The following is a 26,338-nucleotide window of genomic DNA, read 5'->3' as shown; positions in this document are numbered from 1 at the left end:
TGAATGTTTACTTTTAACATAAATATGAATCTTTTCTCTCAATGATTATTTTATTTCTAAATTTGATCTGACTCTAACAGTGTTGGCCAGTTGTGGATCTGTATAATCAGCATGGAATTTAGCCATCTACAGTTTTTTTTTTTTTCTTTTTCTTTTTCTTTTTAGTAGAGACAAGGTCTCGATCTGTTGCCTAGGCTGGAGTGCAGTAGCACACTCATAGTTCACTGCAGCCTTAAACCCCTGGGCTCCCGTGATCCTCCCGCCTCAGCCTCCTGAGTAACTGGGACTACAGGCATGCACCACTGTGCTCAGCTAAGTTTTAAATTTTTTGTAGAGACAGTCTCGCTATTTTGCCCAGGCTATTCTTGAACTCCTGGCCTCAGGTGATCCTCTCATCTTGGCCTCCCAAAGCACTGGGATTACAGACATGAGACATTGTGCCCACTCATCTACAATTGTTAAAAATTCTCATCTTTTAGTGTCAACTGTTGGCTGTAACTGAATAATATAGTGGAAAAAAAAGTATAGCCATAACTGTTTATTCTGCAATCAAATCCTCGGGTGTTATGTTAATTTGCCTGCTCTTCCTTAGCCTACAAAATTATCTTCCTTCTCATTGACTTCTTGTGAAAAGCAAATGAGATTATGAATATGCAGTGTTTACAAAGGACCTGGTAAGTCCTCTTAAGTACTAGTTGATGTCATTTTTAGTATTATTAAAGAACTCAGGTGGAAGAAATACTCGATCTTCCCTTCCGTGGAGTTTTTATATATGCAGGATAAAGTCGATATATTCACATTTGTTTTTTTTCATCTGTCAGGCTCAGCAACACTGAAGGTATCCCGACTTTCAAGTCATCATGTGTCTTTGTTCTGTTTGCAGCACCTATCCCCAGACGGTGTGTCCTAAGAGTGATTCCGAGCTGGAGGTGAAACCTGCTGAGAGCCTGCTCCGATCAGAGTCTCACATGGAGTGGACATGGGGCGGATTCCCAGAGTCCACCAAGGTACTAGGGTTTACTTGCCTGTGGAAAGTGTCTGATTAAACAAGTGAAGACTCCCTCCACCCAGTAAAGGAGGCAGTTTCTGACTGAGCTCTCGTGAATGTAAATGATAGTGCTCTCATGTCATAAAAGTAAATTCAAAGTTAACATTTTTTGTAACGTTTGGACTATATATTTGCAACCGAAGGAATTCAGCAGTATTTTGTGTATATTTCTATTTACTGAATAATAATGATTGTCGATTATTATAAGGAAATTTTAAAAGACACCTTAAACTAAAATTTTCACACTGCATTTTTTTATTTTTTTGGAGACAGGGTTCTTGCTATGTCACCCAGGCTGGAGAGCAGTGGGTACAGCCAAAGCTCACTGCAGCCTCAACCTCCTGGACTCAGGTGATTCTCCCGCACCAGACTTTCAAGTAGTTGAGACTGCAGATGTGTGCTCCCACACCCAGTTAATTTTTTAGTTTTTATTTTTTGTAGAGACAAGGTCTCACTATAACAGCTTGGTCCGATCTCAAACTCCTAGGCTCAAGAGATCCTTCTGCCTTGGCCTCCCTAGAGTGCTGGGATTACAGGTGTGAGCCACCATCCCCAGCCAGCACTGAAATTTTAAACAAGAAGTTGTTAAACCTTTTTTTGCCAGCTCATAATGAAAGAAGAAAGAACTGGGAAGATAAATTTCTTGAGAGAGACAATGTTTAGATCTTCTGTTGAATTTAGGTTTTTTAAACATACATTTTGTTTACATTTGTGATCGAATTTAGACTTGCCACTTTTACACTGTTTTAACAGAGCCTTAATGTGGTCCAAGGAGGGCTAAATTTTCATTAAGTTTTCTCCGCCAAAATGAGTATTTTTTACTTCTTAGTAACTGAAAATTGTCAGTTTCCTCAGTCTTCTCCAGTATAACTTTTCAGTAGAACATTTAATGTATACGTTTTTTTTTGAGATAGAGTCTTGCTCTGTCACCTAGGCTGGAATGTAGTGGGGCCATCTCGGCTCACTGCAACCTCCATCTCTCGGGTTCAAGCAATTATCTTGCCTCAGCCTCCTGAGTAGCTGAGATTACAGGCCCCTGCCACCATGCCTGGATGATATTTGTATTTTTAGTAGAGACAGGATTTCATCCTGTTGGCCAGGCTAATCTCAAACTCCTGACCTCAAGTGATCTGCCTGCCTTGGCCTCCCAAAGTGCTGGGATTATAGGCGTGAGCCACCGTGCCTGGCCAGAACATTTATAAGTATCACGATATTGAGCAAAATGCAATTATTAGTTTTTCTCACTTTATTATGGAATTTTTACATGTTACAAAGTAAGATATTTAATGAATGTGTTAAGTTAAAAATAGAATGAACACATTGCCAGATTCTAACAAATACCCTGAAAGTAGTTTAATTTTTAAATAATTTAACTTTTTTAGGTCAGCAAAAGAGAACGATCTGACCATCATCCTAGGACAGCTACAATTACACCATCAGAAAATACCCATTTTCGGGTAATTCCCAGTGAGGACAGCCTCATAAGTGAAGTTGAGAAGGATGCTTCCATGGAAGACACTGTCTGTACCATAGTGAAGCCCAGACCGAGAGCCCTGGGTACACAGATGAGTGACCCAACGTCTGTGGCAGAGCTTCTCGAACCTCCTCTTGAGAGTCCTCAGATTTCATCTATGTTAGATGCAGACCACCTTCCCAACCCAACCTTAGCGGAGGCGCCCTCAGAATCCAAACCGGCAGCTAAAGTAGACTCGCCGTCAAAGAAGAAAGGTAATCATTTGTTTAATTTGGCTCCAGGTACTCTCAAATTAGATGGCACATTATTTCAGTGTTCCACATAACATGTGATGGGTGCCTCTGTATTTGTACTCACCAGTCAAAACCCATCGCACACTTTCTTTGTCTTTTTCTTTTTCTTTTTCTTTTTTTTTTTTTAGCTGGAGTTTTGCTCTTGTTGCCCAGGCTGGAGTGCAATTGGCGTGATCTTGGCTCACTGCAACCTCTGCCTCCTGGGGTCAAGCAGTTCTCCTGCCTTAGCCTCCTGAGTAGCTGGAGTTACAGGCACACGTCGTCATCCCCAGCTGATTTTTTGTATTTTTAGTAGATATGGCATTTCACCATGTTGGCCAGGCTGGTCTCGAACTCCTGACCTCAGGTGATCTGCCCGCCTCGGCCTCCCAAAGTGCTAGGATTACAGGTGTGAGTCACCGTGCCCAGGCCCATCACTCACTTTCTTACAATTGCTTTGCATGGCGTCCCCCTGGAAAGTCCAGTTGGAGCAGGGCCTGACTTTTACACTCCTGTCTCCCGACTGTTGCTACTCAGTGGGTTCTTGAGAAGCATTTACTGAGAAAATAAATAATGAGTTGTAATCAATTGGTGAGTAAAATTAACCACTTTATTGATTAGGTATGTCAGTAAAGTGAAGTAGAATCTTAAAAAATTAGAATAGAGAAAAAATGTTTTCACTTGAAACATCTTCTTAGTTGAGGCTAAATTAGGTAGGTTTTTAGCAGTAATATTGGATAAAAGTAAACGCATACTAATTATGAGGATGTGATCTCTTGTGCTGATTATTTCCCTTTAAAATAGGTAGAAGGCTAGGTGCAGTGGTTCACACTTGTAATCCCAGTACTTTGGAAGCCGAGGCGGACAGATCACTTGAGCTCAGGATTTCAAGATCAGCCTGGGCAACACAGTGAAACCCTGTCTCTGTTAAACATGGAAAACTGAGCCTGGCATAGTGGCGTTGTCTGTGGTCCCACCCAAGCTGAGGTGGGAAGATCGCTTGAGCCCTGGGGCAGAGGTTGCAGTGAGCCAAGATCACGCCACCCCATGCCAGACCCTGTCTCAAAAATAATAATAATAAAAATTACCTTAAAAATTATTCTAATCACCTGAGCCCAGGGAGGTCAAGACTGCAGTGAGCTGTGATTGCACCACTGCACTCTAATCCGTGTGACAGAATGAGACTCTGTCTCAAAAAAAAATAAAATAGGTAACGAAAACATCCAACTGCTGGTTTAACAGTTCTTCCTCACTTTTGGAACACAAGTTTAATCAGAACATCCTTACTATTTGAAAATAAAAAGCCAACCATCACTACTCGGTACAGTAAGAGTCAGAACAGACATACTCAGAATCCTGGCCTTGGATCCTATTTTTAGGAAAGTGTGAAACCTTCCCTAAAATTACCCAACATCATATATAGCCAGCTACCTATTTCACTTAAAAAAAAAAAATTCTAGCGCCAAATATTAGGTAATTATAAACCAACTGAATACATATTTACTACAGGTATGGACCTTCAAGGTCACTCAGAAATAATTTATCCAAAATGAAAGAATGTGACTATGAAAGTGTTCATGGTCAAATCCAACCATCTAGCTAATGGTGGCTTAACTTGGCACCTGCTCTTCCACCAAAGGCCTGTAGCCATTTGTTCTGCTCTAAGAGATGTTAAGGAGGGAAATCCGGTTCTTTTAGGATAAATGCTTTGTTTTTGGAACTAATGACCCTTGTTCTTTAGCACACAGTGCAGGATCTGACTAGAGACAGGAACCCTGAGTGGTTTTTACTATTCTTTGGCCTCATTCTTTTTCCCCTCTACTTTTTATTCTACATTTTGCCCTCCCTCTCTCCTTCTCAACCCCTCTCTCCCTACATCTCTCCATTCATCCACATGCAGTGTTTTATTAATAAAACATTTGAAAACAAATTGCAGGCATGACATTTCATTCTTAAATATGCCAGGATATACCTTCTAAGAATGTGAACATTCTCTGCATTGTCCCAGTACTAATGTCATCTTGAAGAATTCATGTTTACATTTCCCTAGTTGTACCAAGAATATTTTTTTAGCTGGCCTGTTTCCCAAGCCAAAATCACATCAGGGTTCACATGTTGCATTTGATTTTTATGTTTCTTTTAATTGATCTTTTTTATTTTAGAACGCTCTCTCATATACTCATACCCACTCTACACCCGTAATAGTAACCTTTTAAAGAGCCCAGCCAGTGTCTTCCAGGCTCTTTCGTGTCCTGGATTTGTCTGTTTTTTTGAAGGTGACATTCCTGTATTTTCTTAACTGGTAGTTAGCTCTAGAACATACTGCCCACTGGAAATGGAATATGAATCACGTGTCATTTTGAATCATCTCATTGCCGATTTTAAGAAAGTAAAATAAGGTGAAATTAAGTTTAGTGATATATTTCATCTAAGCCAATAAATCCAAAATATAATTTTACTGTGGAATCAATATAAAATTATTAATGAAGTATCTTAATTTTGTTTACCTCACTTTAGCAACAGTTTAAATGCTCAGTACCCACATGTGGCTGGTGGTCACTAGAGTGGGCAGTACAGGTCTAGAGGCTTAGAGTTATTATTTGAATTGCAGATCACTTTATTGCATATATTGGGTACTCATATTGTATCTCGTGATGACCACTAATAGTAATGCTGAACGTGATTATTTAAGATGTTATCTGCCGCATCTATCCATTGTGAAGTGTTTTTTGTCCTTTTGTAGTTAGAAGGTAACGCAGGGTGGATACTTGGGCACCATGTGAATATCCTGTGCCCAGACAACCTTCCCTTCATGGTTTTAGAGTAATGCCCTCGTTCCCAATGCAGGTCGTTGCCTTAAGTTTGGTCATGCTTGTTCTTACCTATAAATATAAAAAAGACTTCACCATTAAAATATAAATTATTTAGGGGCTAGTATTACTCAATTAACAGCAAGTGAGAAAATAAGTAAAATCAAAGTATGTGTATGAAGCACTGAACTTCTCCTCTATTGGCATGGATGGCTGAGAACCAACCTAAGTAAAAAGGTTGGTTGACACCTATAAAATTAAAACCCTATTCAAATCCTGCTTGTCAGTCTTACTGTTTGCAAACCTGTGTGTGTTTTGCAAAACTGTAAATGAAGAATAACTAAATTCTTACCTCTGATTTTTTTTTTAAACAGGTGTTCACAAAAGAAGCCAGCACCAAGGACCTGATGATATTTACCTTGATGACTTAAAGGGTCTAGAACCTGAAGTTGCAGCTCTTTATTTCCCTAAAAGGTAGAGTGGTCCTTTTTATTGAAGGACAGCTCTGAAATAGTCTAATTATTTCTAGAGTAAAACATTTTATCTCAGGAAAAAAGAACAAGATGATGGTATCCTTTAGCTAAATGTGATGATAGCTTCAGGTTTTGGAAAATTTAGAAATAGTTCATGTGTTATTTCAATATAGTGACTTGAAATTAATAATTACTTATGAAGACATTCTCAATACAATGAGGAGAGATACTAGTTAAACCTACGTAAGGGTATATGACTTCTGATTCGCTTTTCCTGTAGTGGTTAATACAAACTCAACATGCTTGGGGAAAGTTTTTAGCATTTATTTTATTATGTGTTTTAAAAGAAACACATCTTTATTTGAAAATGTTTTCCAAAGAAGGCTTTTACTCCTTTGGCGTCTGAGATCCTGAGCCTTTTCTGAGCCGGGTCTGGGTCTGGTGAGGCGCTGCCCCAGCCGCCCGTGCTCCCCACATGCCCTGCAGCCCCACAGCTGTCACCCAGCCTCCCTCACTGTCCTGCAACATTTTCCCTTTGAATTAATTCATATAAGAGCCTCAAATATGATACACTTGGACTGCCTGCCCAAGTTCATTTCCAATCTTAGGAGAATTCTATTAAACTGTTACTCTGTGGTTACAAAAAAACAGCTTTTCTCCATGGAAAATGTGACTTGAATATACCGAGCCATAGGCACACATAATTAAACACTTGTAATGAATTACTGAAAAGTATATTTTGTTTTTTATTTGGAATAGAAAGATGGGATTGACATAAGGCTATTTAAATTGTTTACAGGTATTTTGGGAAAGTTCTTAAAACTCCTTTCTAGCTCTGTCCTAAATTTATCTCAACATATCTACTTCATTTGAAGTAATAGTTGGATTTTTTGAAGGTGAAAAAACTGAAGCGGCTTTAACAGTAGGAAAGTTCAAATATAAGCTGTCATAGAATTACCACCTTTTCCCCACATTTCCCAGGCCTTAATCATTTATATTGGTATTCTTTAAGTATATGTCTTAGTTTCTCTTTTAAAAAGTGAGGAGAGTAACTAAGGTGGTGATATCTTACTCCACACTACTGTAATTTACCTGTTCACAGTCACTGTCCATGCGCTAAGGAAGCTTCTTACCTCATTAACTACTTCTTGAAACATTTCATAAATATTTAAAGATAGTGAGTGAGACTCTTGTAATCCATATAAGCATAGTCATGTCGTGATCCTTACCATCTTCATTACCAAATTTACAATATTGGTAATTATCACTGAACTTTAGTATAAATCACACACTTTTGTATTCGGTGGCATCCTGAGTCAGATGGCATCCCCACATTTGTAGATGTTGTTACTGGTTGGGGTGACACTAATTGCTGTAGAGGTGGAACCCCTGATCTTGTTGGCCTACCGCGATGGAATTTTGTTTCTTGCCCCTGTGAGAACGTGCTGCGTTGGTGTTTCAGGGGAGGCCTTGCCCATAGGGATTCAGGAACACAGGCTCCTTTCACCTTGAGGCTCTCCCATCCCCATGGGGTCTCAGTCCAGAGTTTACGGGCAGCAGAGAAAGGAATGAGCATCGCATAGGAGAGGGCCCCTGGGGAGGGGCACCACGTATCCCTTATTCACGGCTTGGTCATGTGCTCACGTGGCCACACCTGACTGCAGGCGGGCCTTGCCGTGTGCCCCAGAGAAAGAGGACACAGGTGCGGTGAACACAGAAGGGTTGGCCCTTGCCCCTTACCTCCAGTATAACAACAGTTCTGCTGATTTTCTGTTTCCAGTGAGAACATTCTGTCAGTCCAGTTAATCTCAATCTTGTGGGTGTGAGTGTGCATTGCTATTAAGAGAAAAAAATATCCAAAAACCTGAATTTTTTTTGTTGATTCAAATGCAAAACAGCTTTTGAAACTGTTTAGTTACAACATATCTGTAGTCTGCTGCCACCTACTGCTCGAAGATGAGATTTGTTGGAAAGAGCGAGTAAACCGCTGGGTCATTGTTGTTTTAAATCAATATGAAAAATCCTGGATTTTTGAATAAAATAAGTGAATTTGAAAATTCTCAATATCTCAAATGTGAGCTGAAATACCTGTTGAAAGGGTATAGAGTAGTAAGCATTGGTGACCGTGAGACTTAAGATGCTGTGCCGTTCGTGATTGTTCGCTCTCATATTTGCACTTCATTGCATAAGGTTTCCCTTGATCACCTTCTGAAACCTGGCTTCTGTGCCTTATCTTGAAAAATGAAAATACTCAGGAACCTCACCTTTAGCTCCTGGAAGGACAGTTACGGATATCCAGTTTATTTCTCACTGCGTTTCTTTTTCTGGGTGGGTCTTGCCCCTGGAGAATTTGCTCGTTGAATTTCCCCTTCCTTCTTTGTGAGGTGACAGGCGAACTTAGGAAAGCCTTAGTTTTTAAAGAATATAACCTTGGACTACAGTAATTTTCTACAGGATGTGTAAAGTGCCACAGCTTTTTCTAGGACGTTAGGATCAAAGGTTTCCAAGCATCAGATTTTCTTAATTACCCTGTCATTTTCATCATGGAAATGTAAATAAATACTTATAACTATTTTACTCCTTTAATTAAAAATCAGAAAGGCCATAGTTGAAATGTTTGCATTATTGTGAATGACCGTAGTGATTTTGTGACGTATTTACTATATTCACAGTTACTTTCTCACTAGTACTATATTAGGTTATCTTTAATGTCATTTATGATACAATTCTAAACCCTACCTAAGAAAAGTTATGCCTGATTGTAGGTCCATCTGTTCTTTTTAGGGGATGTGTTATTTGGTTTGAGCCCCCAGAGAACCATGCAGTAAACCAGGAATTCAAGGAGTTGTAATAACGCAGATCTTTTTCCCCATCCCCTGCCCGCAGTGAATCAGAGCCCGGCTCCAGGCAGTGGCCTGAGTCTGACACACTCTCCGGCTCCCAGTCCCCACAGTCTGTGGGAAGCGCAGCTGCAGATAGCGGCACTGAGTGTCTCTCAGATTCTGCCATGGACTTGCCCGACGTTACCCTCTCCCTTTGCGGGGGCCTCAGTGAAAATGGAGAAATTTCAAAAGGTACGTTGGGTGTCGGTGTCCCGTCTTCCTTTCAGAGAGCAGTCTGGTCATCACTTGGTTAAAACTTGCCATGTAAGCAATATCCTGCCGTTTCAGGATATGTAAGTTCTTTAGTGATTTTGTGCAGGTAACAGGTATATTCTGTAATGTCAGACCCTTACACCCTCATTTAAGGTCTTCATTGACACCTGTTTATGGGGTGGCTTTGAGGTAGTGTGTCCTTAAAGGCTCTAATTTCAAATTAAGAGGTTGGGAGTTATCAGGCCGCCGTGTTTTCTGAGCCGTCAGGGTGGGATCATCACACTGCACCAGTTTTCCCGTCTGTAAAGTTACTGAAACATTTGTGGGAGTGGGGCCCAGCTGCCCTTCTGGAAAGCACTGGGCCTTAGACATGAATATAGGGCCCTGAAGTTGTAGAAATTGATTGTCCACTGAGTAAAGGGTCTTTCTGGCAAAAATTAGGAGGATTACTTCCTGTATAAGGCTGGAGGGTTGGCCCACGAGAGTAAAGCTTGCTCAGGAGTCGAGAGGGAGTTTAGCAGAGATGTCAGGACGCGTTTAGGCTGGGCTGAGTGCCGTGTGCATCTGTCCTCAATTCATCAGCATTTTTTTTTAACCTTCCTTTTTGAACTGAACTCTTCTTAGTATTTCTCAGTTTGGCCTGTGGCCCCTGTTTGATTTTCCTCTAAGGAAATATTTTCTTTCCATGACTACTGTCATCTTTTGTCTTCCCTTTCCCTTAGAGAAACTGAAGGCATGATGTGGCGGACGGTGTGGCCAGAGGCTCAGGACCATGTGTTCCTGAAGTCTTTCCTTTCCAGGGTCACAGGAAGCTCATGATGTGTCTTCTCTGTCTCTTCATTGTTTGTTTGCTTTATATTTTGCAAGAAATTTAAAGTGTGATATGGCCTGTGGTTCATTCTAGGGACAAAGTTAAATAGGTCACATTCTTTTTGTAATCCTCCTAAATGTTCAGTTTAAAAAATTATATACGAGGGAATGAGAAATACAAAATATGTAAAATATAAAAGTTGCACCTTTGTTTTAAATACTGGTGACGTACTCTGGTAGAGTTTATTGGAAGAGGCAGAAAGGGAAGTAAAGGTAAGTAATACACACATTGCCTGGAGAAACAATCCAAGTGAGCAGTGTCTCTGTTAGCCTAGATCTGAGAGAATACAGGTTTAGGCACAGGGTACAAAAATTCATGGGATGCCCTCATTCACTCTGTAAGCACTCTGGATTTATTTCACAGACCGTGAGCCTAATTCTAGGGTTTGTGTGTGTGTTTGTTTTTAATTCTCCAAGCAATCGTAAGATATGTGTTTTGTTGTTGTTGTTTTTATTGTTTAAGACAGAGCCTTGCTCTGTCACCCAGGCTGGAGTGCAGTGGCGCCATCTCAGCTCACTGCAACCTCCATCTCCTGGGTTCAAGCGATTGTCATGCCTGCCTCAGCCTCCCGAGTAGCTGGAATTACAGGTTTGTGCCACCACACCTGGCTAATTTTTGTATTTTTAGTAGAGATGGGGTTTCACCATATTGGCCAGGCTAGTCCGTAACTCCTGACCTCAAGTAATCGGCCTGCGTTGGCCTCCCAGTGTTGGAATTACAGGCATGAGCCACTGTGCCTGGCCCAAACAATTTTAAGATACGTTTTGATATAATGTAGCTTGCTAAAGCTGTAAGATTATTCCCCAGTTATGCCATTGCCTGCCAGTAAAGTTTCTTCCTCTGAGAATAGAACTTAAGAGTTTTCGTGTGTGTGTGGGTGTGTGTGTGTCTGTCTGTCTGTCTGTGTTTGTCTTCCATCCCTCTCTAGCCACATCTGTATGTATGTTTTTGAAAGTCTCTGGCGTGTCCCATTTTACTAGTTTGTTTGTTTTCACTGGGAGACAGTGGAAAAGGAGAATAGAAAAGAAGTGTTCTTTCTTGTCCTGGGGGAAAAAAGCATTTGACATGTTGCTTTTGATGAATATTCAAAAATTAGTTTTTTTAGAAAGATGATTTTAGCCTGCAATTTCTGCAGTGCACAGAGTATTATAATAATCTCATAGGGATTTATATAATCTCTAACCAAATTGATTATTATTTTACATTGCAGAAAAATTCATGGAGCATATCATTACTTATCATGAATTTGCAGAAAACCCTGGACTTATAGACAATCCTAACCTTGTAATAAGGATATATAATCGGTAAATACTCCAGCTTTTATAATTGTTAAATACTCTTGCCGTTTTTTTACAAGCCATTTTTAACTGTTACTTATCAAAGTTTCCCTTCTTACAAAACTTGTCATCTCATATAAATTAGCCACTGGGCAATGACTTTGAAGTGAAAGTAAAGCTTCAATTTTATTTTTAAATGAAGCATTGAAACGTTACTCTGTTTGATAGATTTTACGGCTTTTCTGTTCAGAGAAGTTGTGCTTGAAGCTGTGATTCATGTGACAAAAAATTTAGCTAATCATCTTTATTGAAAAGAATGAGCAATTTTATGTGTCACTTCTCTCCTCTCTCCCTTCCCCATTCCCTCCCCTTCTCTCTTGCTCACTTTCACTGTGTAATGGTTTTGCACAATTTTTGTTTCTCACAGTTACTATAACTGGGCTTTGGCAGCTCCCATGATCCTTAGCTTGCAAGTATTCCAGAAGAGCTTGCCTAAGGTGAGGCGATCCACCATCTGCTGCCTTTCCGAAAGCATCCATTGCGTCCAGTACTTACACAAATCCATGTGTGCATATTTCTGACCTGGGTACTAGTCAAAGTTTTACTTGAGCTAAATATTTAATATAAAAGATCAAAGTCATATGTACCCACTCAAAATATCTCATGCCCAAACTCTAGGAAATTAGCAGGGCTGCCACTTCTTTATTTCACTTTTAGTAGGTATAAATACTAGTTTCTGATGGTCTGTAAAAGTTGAGAGATTTTTCTAATCATAAGTTAAATATGGACATGAATGAAAAAAACGTTTTCTCCCGTTAATATGGGAAGAAGCAGCAAGAAGAAGGTGATGTAGCCAAGAGAAGCTTGACATCAGTGTGGTTAGGGCAGATGGTGTTATATACAAATTCACAATTGGTTTTTAATCTGTCCACCAAGAAGACATCATCAGCCTAGTTGGTCCTCTTAGCTCATGAGGACCACATTTTCCAAAGATAGATAAATTAGATTTGCCCACCTGTCAGCCCCTAAGGTCCTACATAGCAGACCATGTGGTCTCATGCCACAGAGCTGTCAGAAAGCTGTGCCATGAAAGTAGGACAGGGTCTGTCTCTCGGAGGTGTTAAAAACACTAGAGGAGTCTGGGAGGTGTGGAGAGAGCATTGCTCACATTCTCACATTCCATAGTAAGGCCCTGTCCTTCAGGCTAGCATAGAAAGTAGGTGCTGTGTGGCCAATAGATTGCCCAGACTAACCCAGCTTCGTTGTTTTCAGGCCACAGTTGAGTCCTGGGTCAAAGACAAGATGCCAAAGAAATCTGGTCGCTGGTGGTTTTGGCGAAAGAGAGAAAGCATGACCAAACAGGTAACAGACCTAGAGGTCATCATTTCCATGGGCTGAAAGAATCTTTCATTTATTCAAAAAACCTTTTTGTTAGGCACAGGAATGTGGACTGTATAGTGCGATCTTACCATATAGCAGTTTCCATTTTTGAGCACTTACGACGTGCAGGTGCTGTCCCAAGTGCTTTGCATACATTACCTTGGTCCTTTACTGTAGCTCAGCACTAGAGATGCTGGAGTTGCCATTTCACAGGTAAGGAAACGTGGGTGCTTCACAAAGTCACGTAACTGGTGAGAGATGGAGCTGGGGCAAGACCTCGAGTCTGACTCCAGAGCCTGTGCTCTTTCTACTGCATTGCATTACCTATCAGATAGGAGCAGAAGGTTGTCGTCCCCCTGCACAGCTCCAGATACAAATAACCAGAATCTGTCCCACCAGGTCTCCATGGAAATTCATCCAGAGAACCATACTAAACATGCAGCAGAGCAAGTTTTTTCCCCAACACCTTCTGAAAAAGAGGGTTCAGGGAGTTTTCACCTGTTTTTCAAATGTCAGAAGGGAAGTCATGCCTGAACCAAGTTCATGTCCACATCAGCAGGGGGGGGGGGGCTGCCTTTCAGTCCCTTCTGAACACGCTGAGTTACGCTGAGGAGAAGGAAGCTGGGGACCTAACAAGTGTGGGTCGCTTGTATTATGTTTTGTGACTTGAAGTGGTGCTCTTAAAATGCTTTACTTCTGGGTCTGTAGGGACAGTGATTTGCGTAGAAGCACATGACTTCTGTCTTAGGTTTCTAATTCTTTGGCTCAGAGTAGAGAGTCTGGTTTTTGAGCATTTTTAAGTTGTGGGTTCAGAAAGCAGTTGTGTTCTTTCCTAGAGAGGGCTGCTGATGCACTTGGCTTATCTGTAGGGAAAAAATTGCATGTTGCCATTATCATCTTGCTGTTACAGCTGCCAGAATCCAAGGAGGGAAAATCTGAGGCACCGCCAGCCAGTGACCTGCCATCCAGCTCCAAGGAGCCGGCCAGCGCCAGGTGGGTGCCCTGTCCTCTGCCCAGCTCATAGCACTCAGGCCTTCCTCGCAGGGCCATTACTTCTACGTTGATTTGGCAGCTTTTTTAGTTCTTGGGAACATCTTCTACAGATATGACATGATGTGATGTATTTGTGCCACTCAGCAGATGACAACTGCTTTTCTAAAAAACATCACCAGCTTAGAAAAATAAACACCTCCCTCCTTGTGGAGCCGTGGCATCAGCATATGGGAGCGGGTTGTCCCCGGTGACCCTGCTCCCCTGCATCCCATCCAGAGCCACAGGGAGACATAAAAAATAATCTGAAGGTTGGCTTGGGTGGATTTCATTTCCTGGAAGAAATAGCATTCTTTGGACAGTGAGGGTGAGCAGCCCTGAGAGGAGTTGCTCTCGATACGCCCTGTTCCTGCCTCTGCCTGTCCACCTCCCCCAGGCCGGTGCGTGCTTGCTTCTCCCAGCCCTTGCCTGTCTCATTTAGTGTCTAAGGCTGAGGTTTTATTTTCTTGCCCCTTACCAGCCCCCATCCTGTATCTTTTAAGGGGTGTCTAAAATCTTTCTTACTAGTTTTTGATTTTTTTCTAGAGTCTCACTGTGTCACTCAGGCTGGGATGCAATGGCATAATCATAGCTCTTCAGGTCATGCAATCCTCCTGCCTCAGCCTCCTGAGCAGCTGGGACTACAGGCATGGGACACGATGCCTGGCTGATTTTTACATTTGTATTTTGTAGAGACAGGGTCTTGCTATGTTGCCCAGGCTGATCTCAAACTCCTGGGCTCAAGCAATCCTCCTGCCTCAGCCTCCCAAGTAGTTAGGACTACAGGCAAGTGTCACTACCCCTGGCTAATTTTTAAATGTTTCGTAGAGACTAGGTCTCCCTGTGTTGCCCAGGATGGTCTCAAACTCCTGGCTCAAGCTGCCCTCCTAACTCGGCCTCTCAGAATGTTGGGATTATAGGTGTGAAGCACCGCGCACCCAGCCCCAAGTTTTGTTAAATCATTGTAGATGATTATGTTTTCTTTAATTTGTACCTTGTGAAACATACATACCCTTTTCAACAAGAGTCAGTAGACCTTCTGGCATTCACTGGGCATAGCAGAAAACAGCGGGTCGCGGTCAGAAAGTAAGTACTTGCCAGTTAGGCAAGTGGCCTTATCAGTTAACAAGATGAGTATTTCAGGCACGAAGAGCTGTGGATACGGGAGAATGGCAGGAGGGATAACTCTACCCGTTCCTAGAAAGGATTTAGGATATCTTTATTTTCATGATCCTCAATGAAAAGCTCTCATCAGGCCGGGCGCGGTGGCTCAAGCCTGTAATCCCAGCACTTTGGGAGGCCGAGGCAGGTGGATCACGAGGTCAGGAGATCGAGACTATCCTGGCTAACATGCTGAAACCCCGTCTCTACTAAAAATACAAAAAACTAGCCGGGCGTGGTGGCGGGCGCCTGTAGTCTCAGCTACTTGGGAGGCTGAGGCGGGAGAATGGCGTGAACCCGGGAGGCGGAGCTTGCAGTGAGCCGAGATCACGCCACTGCACTCCAGCCTGGGAGACACAGCGAGACTCCGTCTCAAAAAAAAAAAAAAAAAAAGAAAAGCTCTCATCAATAAAATGCCGTGCTGCCTCTTCCGTAACTGGGCTAATGTTGAACAGGCCGGCCGAGAACGACTCCTCGAGTGATGAGGGGTCACAGGAGCTCGAAGAGTCCATCACGGTGGACCCCATCCCCACCGAGCCCCCAAGCCACGGCGGCACACCTTCATATAAGAAGTCTCTGCGCCTCTCCTCAGACCAGATCGTGAGTCTCGCGGGATCCGCGTTGTCCAGTAGGACTTATTTTAGTAACGGTTTAATTGGATGCACATCCTCTTCTGTCCACCTGTCCCCAGCTGCATACGTGCCACACGGCGTGGTCGTGTCCATGCCTATCCGTAGTGGAACCACAACCCCCACCCCCAAGAGCTATCAGGCCCACCTGGGGGACCTGTGGCTTGGGTCCCGCCACCCACCCCAGACCTCCTTCCTCCTCCCTCCTCCATCTCTGAGAGTGAGTCGTACACAGCTAACCCAGCGCTGAGCCAGGTGCTGTCTCTTAGGAGCCACAGCAATAGAGAAATGACATTTTAGACACAGTTTCTCCTCTCTTATTTCCCGCCCTGACTTTGACCCATTTTCGGTATGAAAAGGTCTTGCTGGGACCAGAGCAGGCTGTGCTAAAGCAGTAATTCTCAGTTATGGAAGAAGAGTAGTAGACCTTTTGCCTTGTGGAGGTTCAGAGAAGTCCTTGGAACTCCAAAATACTGTTCAGGCAGTGGCTCCCTCAGTGCTGTTAGCTGTGCCTGGCACAGGGTGGGCTGTGTCTAACACCACGGAAACCATCCTGCCTCTTGCTGGGATTCCGAGACACTAGTTGTTGTTCTGTAAATTTTTAAATTGTTTCAAACTGTATGTTTTCAGCTGATTTTCTTTATTCTTATGCTTTTTAAAAAGGCAAAACTGAAGCTCCATGATGGCCCAAATGATGTTGTGTTTAGTATTACAACCCAGTATCAAGGCACCTGTCGCTGTGCAGGGACCATTTACCTGTGGAACTGGAATGACAAGATCATCATTTCTGATATTGATGGGACAATAACCAAGTAAGCTCAATCCTTCGGGTGGGTGGCTGGGAGCAGCCCCGTGCCCAGGGAGGGGCAGGCAGTGCGTGGTGGGGAGTTCCTCACCTGGGGCTCGAAGCCCTCAGCCAAGGCATTTTATAAGCCATATGCCCTGAGGCGTCCCCAGTATCGTCCACATGGGGTCATTTTTTTGCATGGAGGAGATGGTGAGGGTGCATAACAAATGTCAGAAATCACTTTTGGAAAGATTTAGTTATTTGGTTTCAATTCTGATATGAAAACAAAGAAGCCCCTTGACATTAGGGTAGAGGAAAAGAGAACGTGTGGTGGTCAGTTACCTCCGAACACACGCATCTGGTTCTCATGAGACTCCACTTTCAGAAGCACCTCAGTGGGTGCACTTGCATGGGACGGCCTTGCAGTTGCTTGAAGCTGTGATTAAACCCCTTTCAAGAGTGTCCCACCACCAATTAGTTATTGGCAGCTGATAGTCAACCAAATCGGAAAACACTGTATGTGTTTGATTCCTGATACCTTTTTCCTGTTTCTACTGTCTTAGGTCGGATGCTTTGGGACAGATTCTCCCACAGCTGGGCAAAGACTGGACTCACCAGGGTATAGCAAAGCTCTACCATTCCATCAATGAGTAGGTACCTCCCCACATGTTAACTCACTCTGGTGAGCTGGAAGCTTGCTTTAAGAACAGTAGAACAATGGTGTAAGTCTTCAGTCCACACAGGCCATGTGTTTATGCTGAAGCACCCCGTCTTCCTCACTCCTTTCCTGTTGATGGTGTGGGAGCCGTGTGCACCTGGCATTGACATCGAACCATGTGTCTTACCTGTGTCATCTCAGTTAATTCTCATGGTGCTGTGTTTCAGGCACTGCCTACATCTATAACTAGAACAATAGTTATTTTTTTAGCTAGAATTTAACAAGATAGCTGATTTTCATTTTTGGTTTATTTTCTGGGTATTTTAAAATCGTATTTCTTTTTTTTGAGATGGAGTTTTGCCCTTGTCACCCAGGCTGAAGTGCGACGGTGTGACCTCGGCTCACCGCAGTCTCTGCCTCCCAGGTTCAAGTGATTCTCCTGCCTCAGTCTCCCGAGTAGCTGGGATTACAGGCACGTAATTTTGTATTAGTGCGGATGGGGTTTCATCATGTTGGTCAGGCTGGTCTCGAACTCCCAACCTCAGGTGATACCCCCGCTTCGGCCTCCCAAAGTGCTGGGATTACAGGCATGAGCTACCGCACCCAGCCTTAAAATTGTATTTCTTTGAGTAGATAGTGCACGCATGCATGGGGGAAATAGTTCTTGCATGGACTGCTCTATCTTGTGGCACCCTTTGCGGGGAAGATAGCAGTGCCATGGCCTTTGTGGGTTCTTAATACATATATTACATTGATCTGAAGAATCTCAGTGTCTTCAGCATTAGTTGAGAATGCCATAATAGGAAAATTACGAGTATGTCAGTTACCTGGGTATAATTTTGCTTCTTGTCTGATGGAGTGGTTTGCATCTTGCACATTGCCTTTATAAATAAGATCCCCTGTATTTTTTTCTTTACAGTGTGTAATTTAAAGATAGTCCAAGGTTTTTTCTGTCTTCTAATCTGGTTTTCATGGACTAGATGCCGAACATTTTATATCAGTACTTAGAAATTTAACATAATCCTTAGTTGCCTGTACATCCATTTTTTTCCCACATGTTTTCCATGGAAAGCTGAAACCTCTATAATCCTAAGCAGTTTCCTACTAAATTTGAGAATTTGGTTTTCACAGTAAACGAGAGGAACTTTATTTGGATCTTTTAAAAGAAAAGCGTGGGCCAGGCATGGTGGCTCACACCTGTAATTCCCAGCACTTTGGGAGGCTGAGGTGGGCAGATCACCTGAGGTTAGGAGCTCAAGACCAACTTAGCCAACGTGGTGAAACCCTGTATCTACTAATAAATATAAACGTTAGCCGGGCATGGTGTCACATGCCTGTAATCCCAGATACTTGGGAGGCTGAGGCAGGAGAATTGCTTGAATCCGGGAGGCGGAGCTTGCGGTGAGCCGAGATGGCACCACAGCACTCCAACCTGGGTAACAGAGTGAGACAAAACAAAAAAGAAAAAAGTATCAGGGTTTTTTGTTTATTGTTTTTCCTCTTAACCAGAACATGTGGGCTAACAGGGTGTATTTTCTTTCAGGAACGGCTACAAGTTTCTGTACTGCTCGGCCCGTGCCATTGGCATGGCCGACATGACCCGTGGCTACCTGCACTGGGTCAATGACAAGGGCACGATCTTGCCCCGGGGCCCCCTGATGCTATCCCCCAGCAGTTTGTTCTCCGCCTTCCACAGGTACCTTTCCGGCAGGCAACTTGCTGCCCCACATGCTGGGCCCAAGGTGGGGGGATGTGTGGGAACAGATGTCAGATGTTGGAGCTGCCAGGCCTCTCCCAGTTCTTTGGTTCCTGGTGGTGTCCTACCACATAACTGCTCACCTGCCATGTGGTGGGCCTGGTGAAGAAAGGTTCTAGAAACTGTCAAGTTTTCTCCTTCCCTAAACTTCCACTCAAATTTTCATAGTTATTAGACTGGCAAATAAGGAGAAGGAAAGATTCCAGTTACAAAGGATTGAAGAAATTGGGTGGTTGTGAGCACTAAAATTTTTTTTAGAACCACTCACTGGGGAAAAACGACCATTTTGAGATTGGTGATTGTATTTGTATTTTTTTCTTAGAGAAGTGATAGAAAAGAAACCAGAGAAGTTCAAAATTGAGTGTCTAAATGATATCAAGAATCTGTTTGCCCCGTCCAAGCAGCCGTTCTATGCTGCCTTTGGAAACCGTCCAAATGTGAGTATCGCCTGGGCTCTGAGTTCTGATACGGGTGAAATTCAGAGGGATGTACTTTGTGGGGCATAGCCATCTCCCAATTCTCAAAGCAGTTTTGTAAGCAAAATGACGCGTCTTTTCTGCTGGCTCAGTTTTCACTTGACCTGTTCCAAATATCTGTAGCAACTGGGGAGGTCCTGTAGGTGCAGATCTGCCCCAGAATTTATACGAAGGATGCTTTTCCATCATTTCTGCGGCTGCCATTCCATATCCTCAGGCAGCTGCGGCTCCTCTTCTAAGCAGTTCTAAGCTGCGTCCTTAGATCACCCCAGAGCCAGGGTCAGTGCTGGCCCTTTGCTAACACTTCCCAACCTGCCTACCTTCCGCAGGGCCATCGGGCCTCAGGTGAGCAGATGTGGCTTCCCTGGCCTTTTCTGTACCAGGGCCCCTGGCCTCCCTTTGGTGGCTGCCCAAGTTATCTGACTCTCCAAGCACCACTCTGTAGTTTATGTTTGTCTAAAGCTCAGTTTCGGTGGCAACGGCACTGTGCCGCCTCCACACGTTTTCTGTCGAGTCTGTGCAGCGCTGCTGGCTCACGAGGAGCCTGAGAAGCACCTCCTGAGTTCTCCTCCCTGGAATCTGCTTGCTATTTTCTTCTGCAGGATGTCTATGCCTACACACAAGTTGGAGTTCCAGACTGTAGAATATTCACCGTGAACCCCAAGGGTGAATTAATACAAGAAAGAACCAAAGGAAACAAGTCATCGTAAGTACATTCTCAGCTCTCAGCCCAGTGCCCTGCAGCCAGGGGTGCAACTGGGGACAGACAGACCCTGTCCCTTTCCCCCCGATCGATCCTTGAGATCAGGCCCCAATCAAAGGATCACTACATCTCTGGGTATCGCTCTTTCACAATAACTATTCGAGGGGTCCCTGGTTCTCCTAGACTTGTAAGAGGGAGTTTGAGCCCTGGGATGGGACTGGGGCCTGCCTCTGAACCTGCCCGTCTGAGCAATCTGAGTGACAGCTTCACAGCCCCCCGTCTTGTGCCTTTGACCGATCTTGAAGTGATAGCCTGTGCCTCTTCCCCAACCCTTCTCTTAGGTATCACAGGCTGAGTGAGCTCGTGGAGCATGTGTTCCCCCTTCTCAGTAAGGAGCAGAATTCTGCTTTTCCCTGCCCGGAGTTCAGCTCCTTCTGCTACTGGCGAGACCCGATCCCTGAAGTGGACCTGGATGACCTGTCCTGAGGCGGCACCTCGGTGGGCAGGGCTCGGTCCCCCTCCCCACAGCAAGGGAAGGTGGCTGGCTCTTCTGCTGACCTCGGATACCAGCCTTCCCCAGCGGGGACAGGCGCTCCTGGAGCTGGTCCCACCACCCTCCTTTGCCTTCCCAGGCTGGCTGCTGAGGCTCGGCAGGTCTGCAGCTCAGCAACTGGAAGGAGAAGGGAGGAACTGGGCTGGGGCTGGAGGCCTGGGATCCCTCCTCCGTGGGTTGCTACACGTTTCCTGCTGTGAGCTAGGGGCTACTTCCATTGCATCATTTTAAAGGAAGAGAAAAGCAGCTAAAAAAGAGTGGACCAAACCACTGCACACAGGGCAGTGTTAGTTTCCACTGGGCAGTTGAGGTGGCTTCTCTAACTGGGGCTGTCAGGGTCCCTGAACTGCTGCAGGCCCAGTCAGTGATGCTGGCTGAAGCTGCCTGTGCACGTTTCTTCTCTGGGCGCCTCATTTCCTGCTACACTGAAGAAGTCAGCGGCTCCAGTGGGCCAAGTTGGGCAGGACCCCCACCCCCCATAGGGCCCATGCACCAGAGCCACTGAGCCCAGTCCCATAAACCTGGCCCTCTGGGGAAAGATCCCCACAGAGCATCCTCCTCTCATCTGTGACGACTCCACGAGCCCTTTAAGTTATTTCTTAGACCCCACCAGAAGAACAGGTCTCACAGGTAGATATTTGATGTCTGTAATAACAGTGGGAAGGCGGGTCTTAAGGAAAACCAAACTCCCCCCACCCCCCCAAACAACTCTGCTTTTAGGAGACCTCAGAAATGCAGATAGGCAGTTGAGTGGGTCCTGGAAAGAGCGCTGGATCCCTCTGCTTGCTGCCTGGTGCGGGCCTTTGGAAAACGTCTTGCTTTGGGACAGGACTTGTAAAATTCCGTGATTCAGATTTGTCAGGGAAGCACAGTGAAGCTGCTTAAAGGCACTGGCTAGCAGTGTGTGACTTTGGCTTTTGGAATCACGCCCTGTAATCGGGCCCGTGAAAACCGTGTCCAAGAGGGATCTTGGAGCTCCTATGGAGCAGACTGACCCCGAGCAGTGTCCCCAGCCCAGCCCTGAGACACCCCATGGGGACACGGGTGCCTGTGTATTTTCACTAAAATATCCATGGTAGCTCCATTTACTGATGCGGTTGTAATGAGCTCACATCACATCTGAAGAGATGGCACTAGGGAAGGGTGTGCCATAAGCTGCTCTAGAGCTTTTGGTATGCTGAGTGTTGACAGAGCTGCACTGTAAAATCGAGAGAACTGGCAGGAGCCCAGAACCAACCCCAGGTCTTGGTCTCCATGGGCAAGAACACAGGACGTGGTGGTTCCTGAGCAGAGAGGGATCTGCAGATCCAGGCTTGGTGCTCGGGGTGGTCTCATGGCCAACTCTTCATGCCCCTGCCGTTCTAGTGCAACCTCTACATGTTTTAGTTTGCTTCACCTAAAATAATGCTGATCTAGAGATAGAGAAAATAGGGGTGGATATTTTTCCAGATTGGAGAGTTGAAAGTCCCTGACTGATTTCAGCCATTTTTCCTAGTGCTGTTGGATGCAGAGACAGTGTTGAAATCCCCTAAACACAGTTCTCAGTGGCAAAACCTAGGAAGGCTCATGTTCCCAGAGAAGGGACCACATGAGCCTTCTCCCATGCAAAGCTTCCCCCAGTTTAAATAGTTCACAAGGACTATTTGTTTAATGAGTTTATTTATGTACAGTAGGTTAGGGATCCTGGGTTCTGTTTATATGAAGTTCTACCCAGTTTGTGAATTAAAATTCTAGTACAGCAGCCATGCAGCCACCTTATTTCATAGCTGCCATCTGTGTGTCCTCTTGACTGCCTTCTATTTAGAGGAAGAATGAGAGCTTTATGTGCTTAACTGAGCTTATAGTAGGACTTCTTTGCATCTGTATGGTACTGAAAAATCAATATACATCTTTAATCCTTTTTAGGTTGTCCTTTAAAGAGTTTTTGACTAGTTTCTTTTTCTTGACAGTTCTTCTCTTTGGACACATGGGCCTTCTTAGAGGGTTCAGTCTAGGCCCCGGCTCTCCTGGCCCTGTGTTGAGGGTAGCTGGTCCCTCTGTCCCTGTGTCTGCTAGCACTAGACTTTGTTGCTACACAGATTGATCCAGTGGGTACATAGGCTAATTAATGTGAGTCTTTTTCCTTGTTTAAAGGAGTCCCTCTTGCTGAAAGTACGATTACTTTTGCTGTAGTGTTAGGAAAGTATTAAGTTTGTGCTGAAAATCCATTGCCATTTGGTACAAATGCCATTTGTTCTTTCTGTGAAAGAGATGCCCTCGAGTGTGTTTGTACACAAACCCTTAGGATGGTGAGTTGAAGCATCACCCTCGCGCTATCTTCAGTGACGGGTGACAGCTCAGGGAGATGGCAGGCAGATTGGGCTCTTAAGTCATTATTCTCTCAGTTACTCCATTGGTGAAGTGGCCCTTTCCCTCTTTGCAGTTCAGTCTAAGTCTCGTATCTGCTTTGCTGTCTGTGTGCTGAGGCTCGTCCTGTGTGAGTTGCTGTCTGCCTCCTGTCCGGCTGTGAGGTGCTCGTGTAGACCTGGAGCATGCAGGCTGCCTCCATGTTTGGGTGCTGTGTTGCGTTTTGCTCTGTCTAAAAACATCTGCATAGTTTTCAGCTGGAAAAAGAAAAAACTTAAAAATGGGATGTCCTAAAATGAAAGCTGCTCAAAGTCACAGAACAAGCGAGGGACAAAGGAGATAGGATGACTGGGAAGTGCTGGCCCTGAATAGCCCCGTGACTGGGCCCTGCACACAGCCCTTCCACAGTGGGCGCTGTGGGTGCAGGCCAACCCTTTAAAGAACAAACGAAGTCGGCTCTGTCACTTTTTGCAAATTGGCAAAAACGGACATCCAGGGAGTTTCATGTTTATCATCCTATGATGTTTTCCCATGTTTTTGAGCTTCCGGGGTTTAATAAAATTGGTTAAAAATTGAGTCTTTTCCTGAAGTAAGTGCTCTTTCCAGGTGAAAACTACTCTTTTGGTTTTGTTTGAAAGAAAGGGAGGGGAAACTTTGCTCTTTTAATAATTATGTTCAGCCTATGATGAAGTATTTGATTATTAGACAGCAACGTCACTAATAAGTTTTAAGTTGTCCAAAGTTAATTAATTGTAAACATCAGTACAGTACTCTTAGTTACAGTAAAGCAATTGTCGCAAGATGAATGGCTCATATTTTGGTGCAGTGTTTGATGTTCAAAACAAAATGTTACAACAATAAACGAACATACACTGAATGCATTCGGCTCTTTTCTTCAGGGGACATTGAAACCATCCTTTTAGATTCTTGCCAGAAATTGGTAATTTCCATAAATTAGTATCTTGATCATTGCTGACACTTAAATTTGTCTACAGGAGGAGCTCCTTTTTGTTGCTTATTCTTAAAACCTGGCTCCAGAAGTACAGCTACACTCCCAGGAACTAACCTCTTGCTTTGTACCTTCTGCCAGGAAGTGACCCATCCTATGTGACTTGTGCTGTGGTCTCGCAGCTGTCCAGGAGGCTGTGTTTACCTCCTATCCCTAAGCCCTTGAATTCCCTGGGAGTCCTGTCCAGGGCCCCTGGACACCCCACCTTTCCTTAAACCGTTCCTCAGGGTGGATACGATTTAGCAATCAATCCTGATGTTTCCATCACAGAGTCAGAGGGAACTTTGATCAAAACCACATCTCATCTATTATTTAAATACTGACCTTTTGTCCTCTCAGATTGCTGGGCCCTGCATCCCAAAGGCTCTCGACAGGAGCTTGTGTTCACGATGGAAACGTTTTGCATTTCATGCCTCCCCGCCATGACGTGATGGCAACCAGGGGTCTTTAGGAACACAAAAGAAGAGCTCAGGGAAATTGGTTACAAAGGAAATGGTCTTTACCCAGAGCAGCTTTGAGGGCTTCAGGGGAGCAGTGGACTTTGCATCCCTGAGCTCTGAGGATGTGCCTGTGCGTGGCTTCCTTCTGTTGTGCCCTGCACCCACTGGAGTTGGCGTGTGTCCTTCCCTTTTCCTTCCCGTTTACAGGATGGTATAAGGAAAATACACATTTATGTTTGAAAAGGGGCTGTGGTGTGGATATGTGCAAAGCTGGGTTTCCAAGCTACAGGCATGAGCTTCAGTGACTCCAATCACAAATACTCCCTGTCAAGCTGCAAATACATAAATTGTGAGAAAATTAGTCATCTGGGAAAGCTAGATTAACATGCCAACCAGGAAGTAATTTCAAATGCAGTTTAAGGTTTGCATTTATGGACGATACCATTTTGTTTTTAATCATGTAAATGAGGCCATTTGCCAGTGTTACCTGGAGGTGAGGAGGGGATGTCACAGTCCTCTACTTAAGAAGTGTCCTGACCTTTTCTCAGCAACAACTTGATATCAGAAGTTGTGAACTTGGCTGGGCGTGGTGGCTCACACCTGTAATCCCAGCACTTTTGGGAGGCCGAAGTGGACAGATTGCCTGAGCTCAGGAGCTCGCAACCAGCCTGGGCAACACGGTGAAACCCGTCTCTGCTAAAATACACAAAATTAACCGAGCGTAGCGGCATGCACCTGTAGTCCCAACTACTCTGGAGGCTGAGGTAGGAGAATTGCTTGAACCCAGGAGGCAGAGGTTGCACTGAGCCGAGATCACACCACTGCACTCCAGCCTGGGCAACAGAGTGAGACCCCATCTCAAAAGAAAAAAAAAAAAAGTAGTGAACTTGTTCCCGATTATGTCTCAGGGTTTGGTATGCCTCTGACTCCCAGGCATGCTACTTCAGGGGTGATGACTTGAAGGGCTGCTCCGAACCCCACAGCCTTAAGCTCAGCTGACCTTGTTCTGCTGCCTGTACAAAAAGACAGCCTTTCCCTTTCTAAAGACGTCTCCTAAGGGGGCCAGGATCCAGCTGTCATCCTGCTTTATCTCAAAGTAGAGGCAGGCTCCAGCCGTGATGAGGCGTATTCAGTTTTGCCCGTCTTGAATACACAGAGCTGAGATTCACCTTTGTTGGTGAGTAGAGACGCACAGATAGGAGGACTGGGTTTTACCCGATGTTCCAGACCCTTCTGCGGAGTAGGGAAAGCAGCAGGTAGTCACCACCCACCTTCTGCCTGGGCCCTGCCCCTGCAGCTCTTGAGCACGTCCCCTTGGGCGCTGAGTGCGGTCTTTTCAAAAGGAGCGTGAGGGGAGAGGGCGATGGCTCGTGGCGGCTGGGTTGTCCTGAAGACACTGCTACACTGGGGCTTTTTCCATGAGTCATTCCTAGGACAGCCAAGGATACTCTGACAGCTCCCTTGAGCCAGTTCCCCAGCTGTGGTAACGGGGTGAGATGCCATTCTGCCTCCCGCTCCTGGACAAAGAGATCCAAATTTTAAATAGTAAAATGGCAAATCTTTAGTTCTTGCTCATATCTTACCTAGCTGTGGCTGGGGGAATAAATAAATAGGAACTCTGAAGTGTCCAGTGGCCACTCTGTAAATTCATTTGCAAACAGTTCTTAAAGCATTTTTTACAGCGTAAGACCATCTTCTGGGCCAAGGAAACTGCAGCTCTTGTTTCTACTGTCCAAACCTTTCCCCAGGGGGACTTGATTAACCAGTAGGTTTTACCAACCTGATCCACAGAGACTACCTTGAACTGAGGGTGCTGAGAGGTCTCTGTGGCCACTGGTGACAGATCAATACTCCTGGGCCTCCCCTCAGTGGAGGCGTCTCGCTGTGTGACGATGCCGTGTTCTCAGATGGGCTCAGCTGTCAGCGTGTGGCCAGCGTTAGGTTGAGCCTCCTGCTGCTTAGAAACCCGAGCGCTGGGCGAGCTGTGGCTGCTGGAGAGTGGTGCAGTGAAGCAGCAGGGATTCCGTTAGCCTGGGCAGCTGCTGTGGGGTCTGAGTGCAGCATCCCCAGAGGAGCCGCTCCAGCTGCAGA

The 26,338-nt window shown here is 44.7% G+C and overlaps 1 protein-coding gene and 1 long non-coding RNA gene across 23 annotated transcripts in view; one reads left to right on the top strand and one right to left on the bottom strand.

Annotated features, from left to right (window-relative positions):
* The window catches only part of LPIN2 (lipin 2), a 105,782-nt gene extending 82,107 nt beyond the window's left edge, over positions 1–23,675 (top strand). For 11 of the 22 annotated variants that reach the window (XM_077974900.1, XM_077974893.1, XM_077974895.1 and 8 more), the window contains 16 exons: positions 884–1,007; positions 1,322–1,399; positions 2,431–2,776; positions 5,979–6,078; positions 8,964–9,151; positions 11,254–11,347; positions 11,748–11,817; positions 12,593–12,682; positions 13,611–13,693; positions 15,346–15,490; positions 16,183–16,331; positions 16,870–16,956; positions 18,508–18,660; positions 19,043–19,157; positions 19,799–19,902; positions 20,241–23,675. In XM_077974900.1, coding sequence (XP_077831026.1) covers positions 884–1,007; positions 1,322–1,399; positions 2,431–2,776; positions 5,979–6,078; positions 8,964–9,151; positions 11,254–11,347; positions 11,748–11,817; positions 12,593–12,682; positions 13,611–13,693; positions 15,346–15,490; positions 16,183–16,331; positions 16,870–16,956; positions 18,508–18,660; positions 19,043–19,157; positions 19,799–19,902; positions 20,241–20,385 — 2,071 coding nt within the window. In that variant the 3' untranslated portion in view covers positions 20,386–23,675. The remainder of the gene's footprint in view (positions 1–883; positions 1,008–1,321; positions 1,400–2,430; positions 2,777–5,978; positions 6,079–8,963; positions 9,152–11,253; positions 11,348–11,747; positions 11,818–12,592; positions 12,683–13,610; positions 13,694–15,345; positions 15,491–16,182; positions 16,332–16,869; positions 16,957–18,507; positions 18,661–19,042; positions 19,158–19,798; positions 19,903–20,240) is intronic. The other 11 variants (XM_028838054.2, XM_028838052.2, XM_077974907.1 and 8 more) reach the window with 1 other exon arrangement.
* On the bottom strand, positions 22,095–26,332 carry LOC144336417 (uncharacterized). Its single transcript, XR_013408198.1, has 2 exons — positions 26,028–26,332; positions 22,095–25,764 (listed from the first exon to the last, which is right to left on the bottom strand). It is a non-coding gene; the product is annotated as an uncharacterized LOC144336417 (long non-coding RNA).
* Positions 26,333–26,338: the final 6 nt, after the last annotated feature.

The sequence above is a fragment of the Macaca mulatta genome, chromosome 18 (genome assembly GCF_049350105.2).
Source record: "Macaca mulatta isolate MMU2019108-1 chromosome 18, T2T-MMU8v2.0, whole genome shotgun sequence".
Taxonomy (NCBI): domain Eukaryota; kingdom Metazoa; phylum Chordata; class Mammalia; order Primates; family Cercopithecidae; genus Macaca; species Macaca mulatta.
This window is presented reverse-complemented; position numbering and strand designations above follow the sequence as displayed.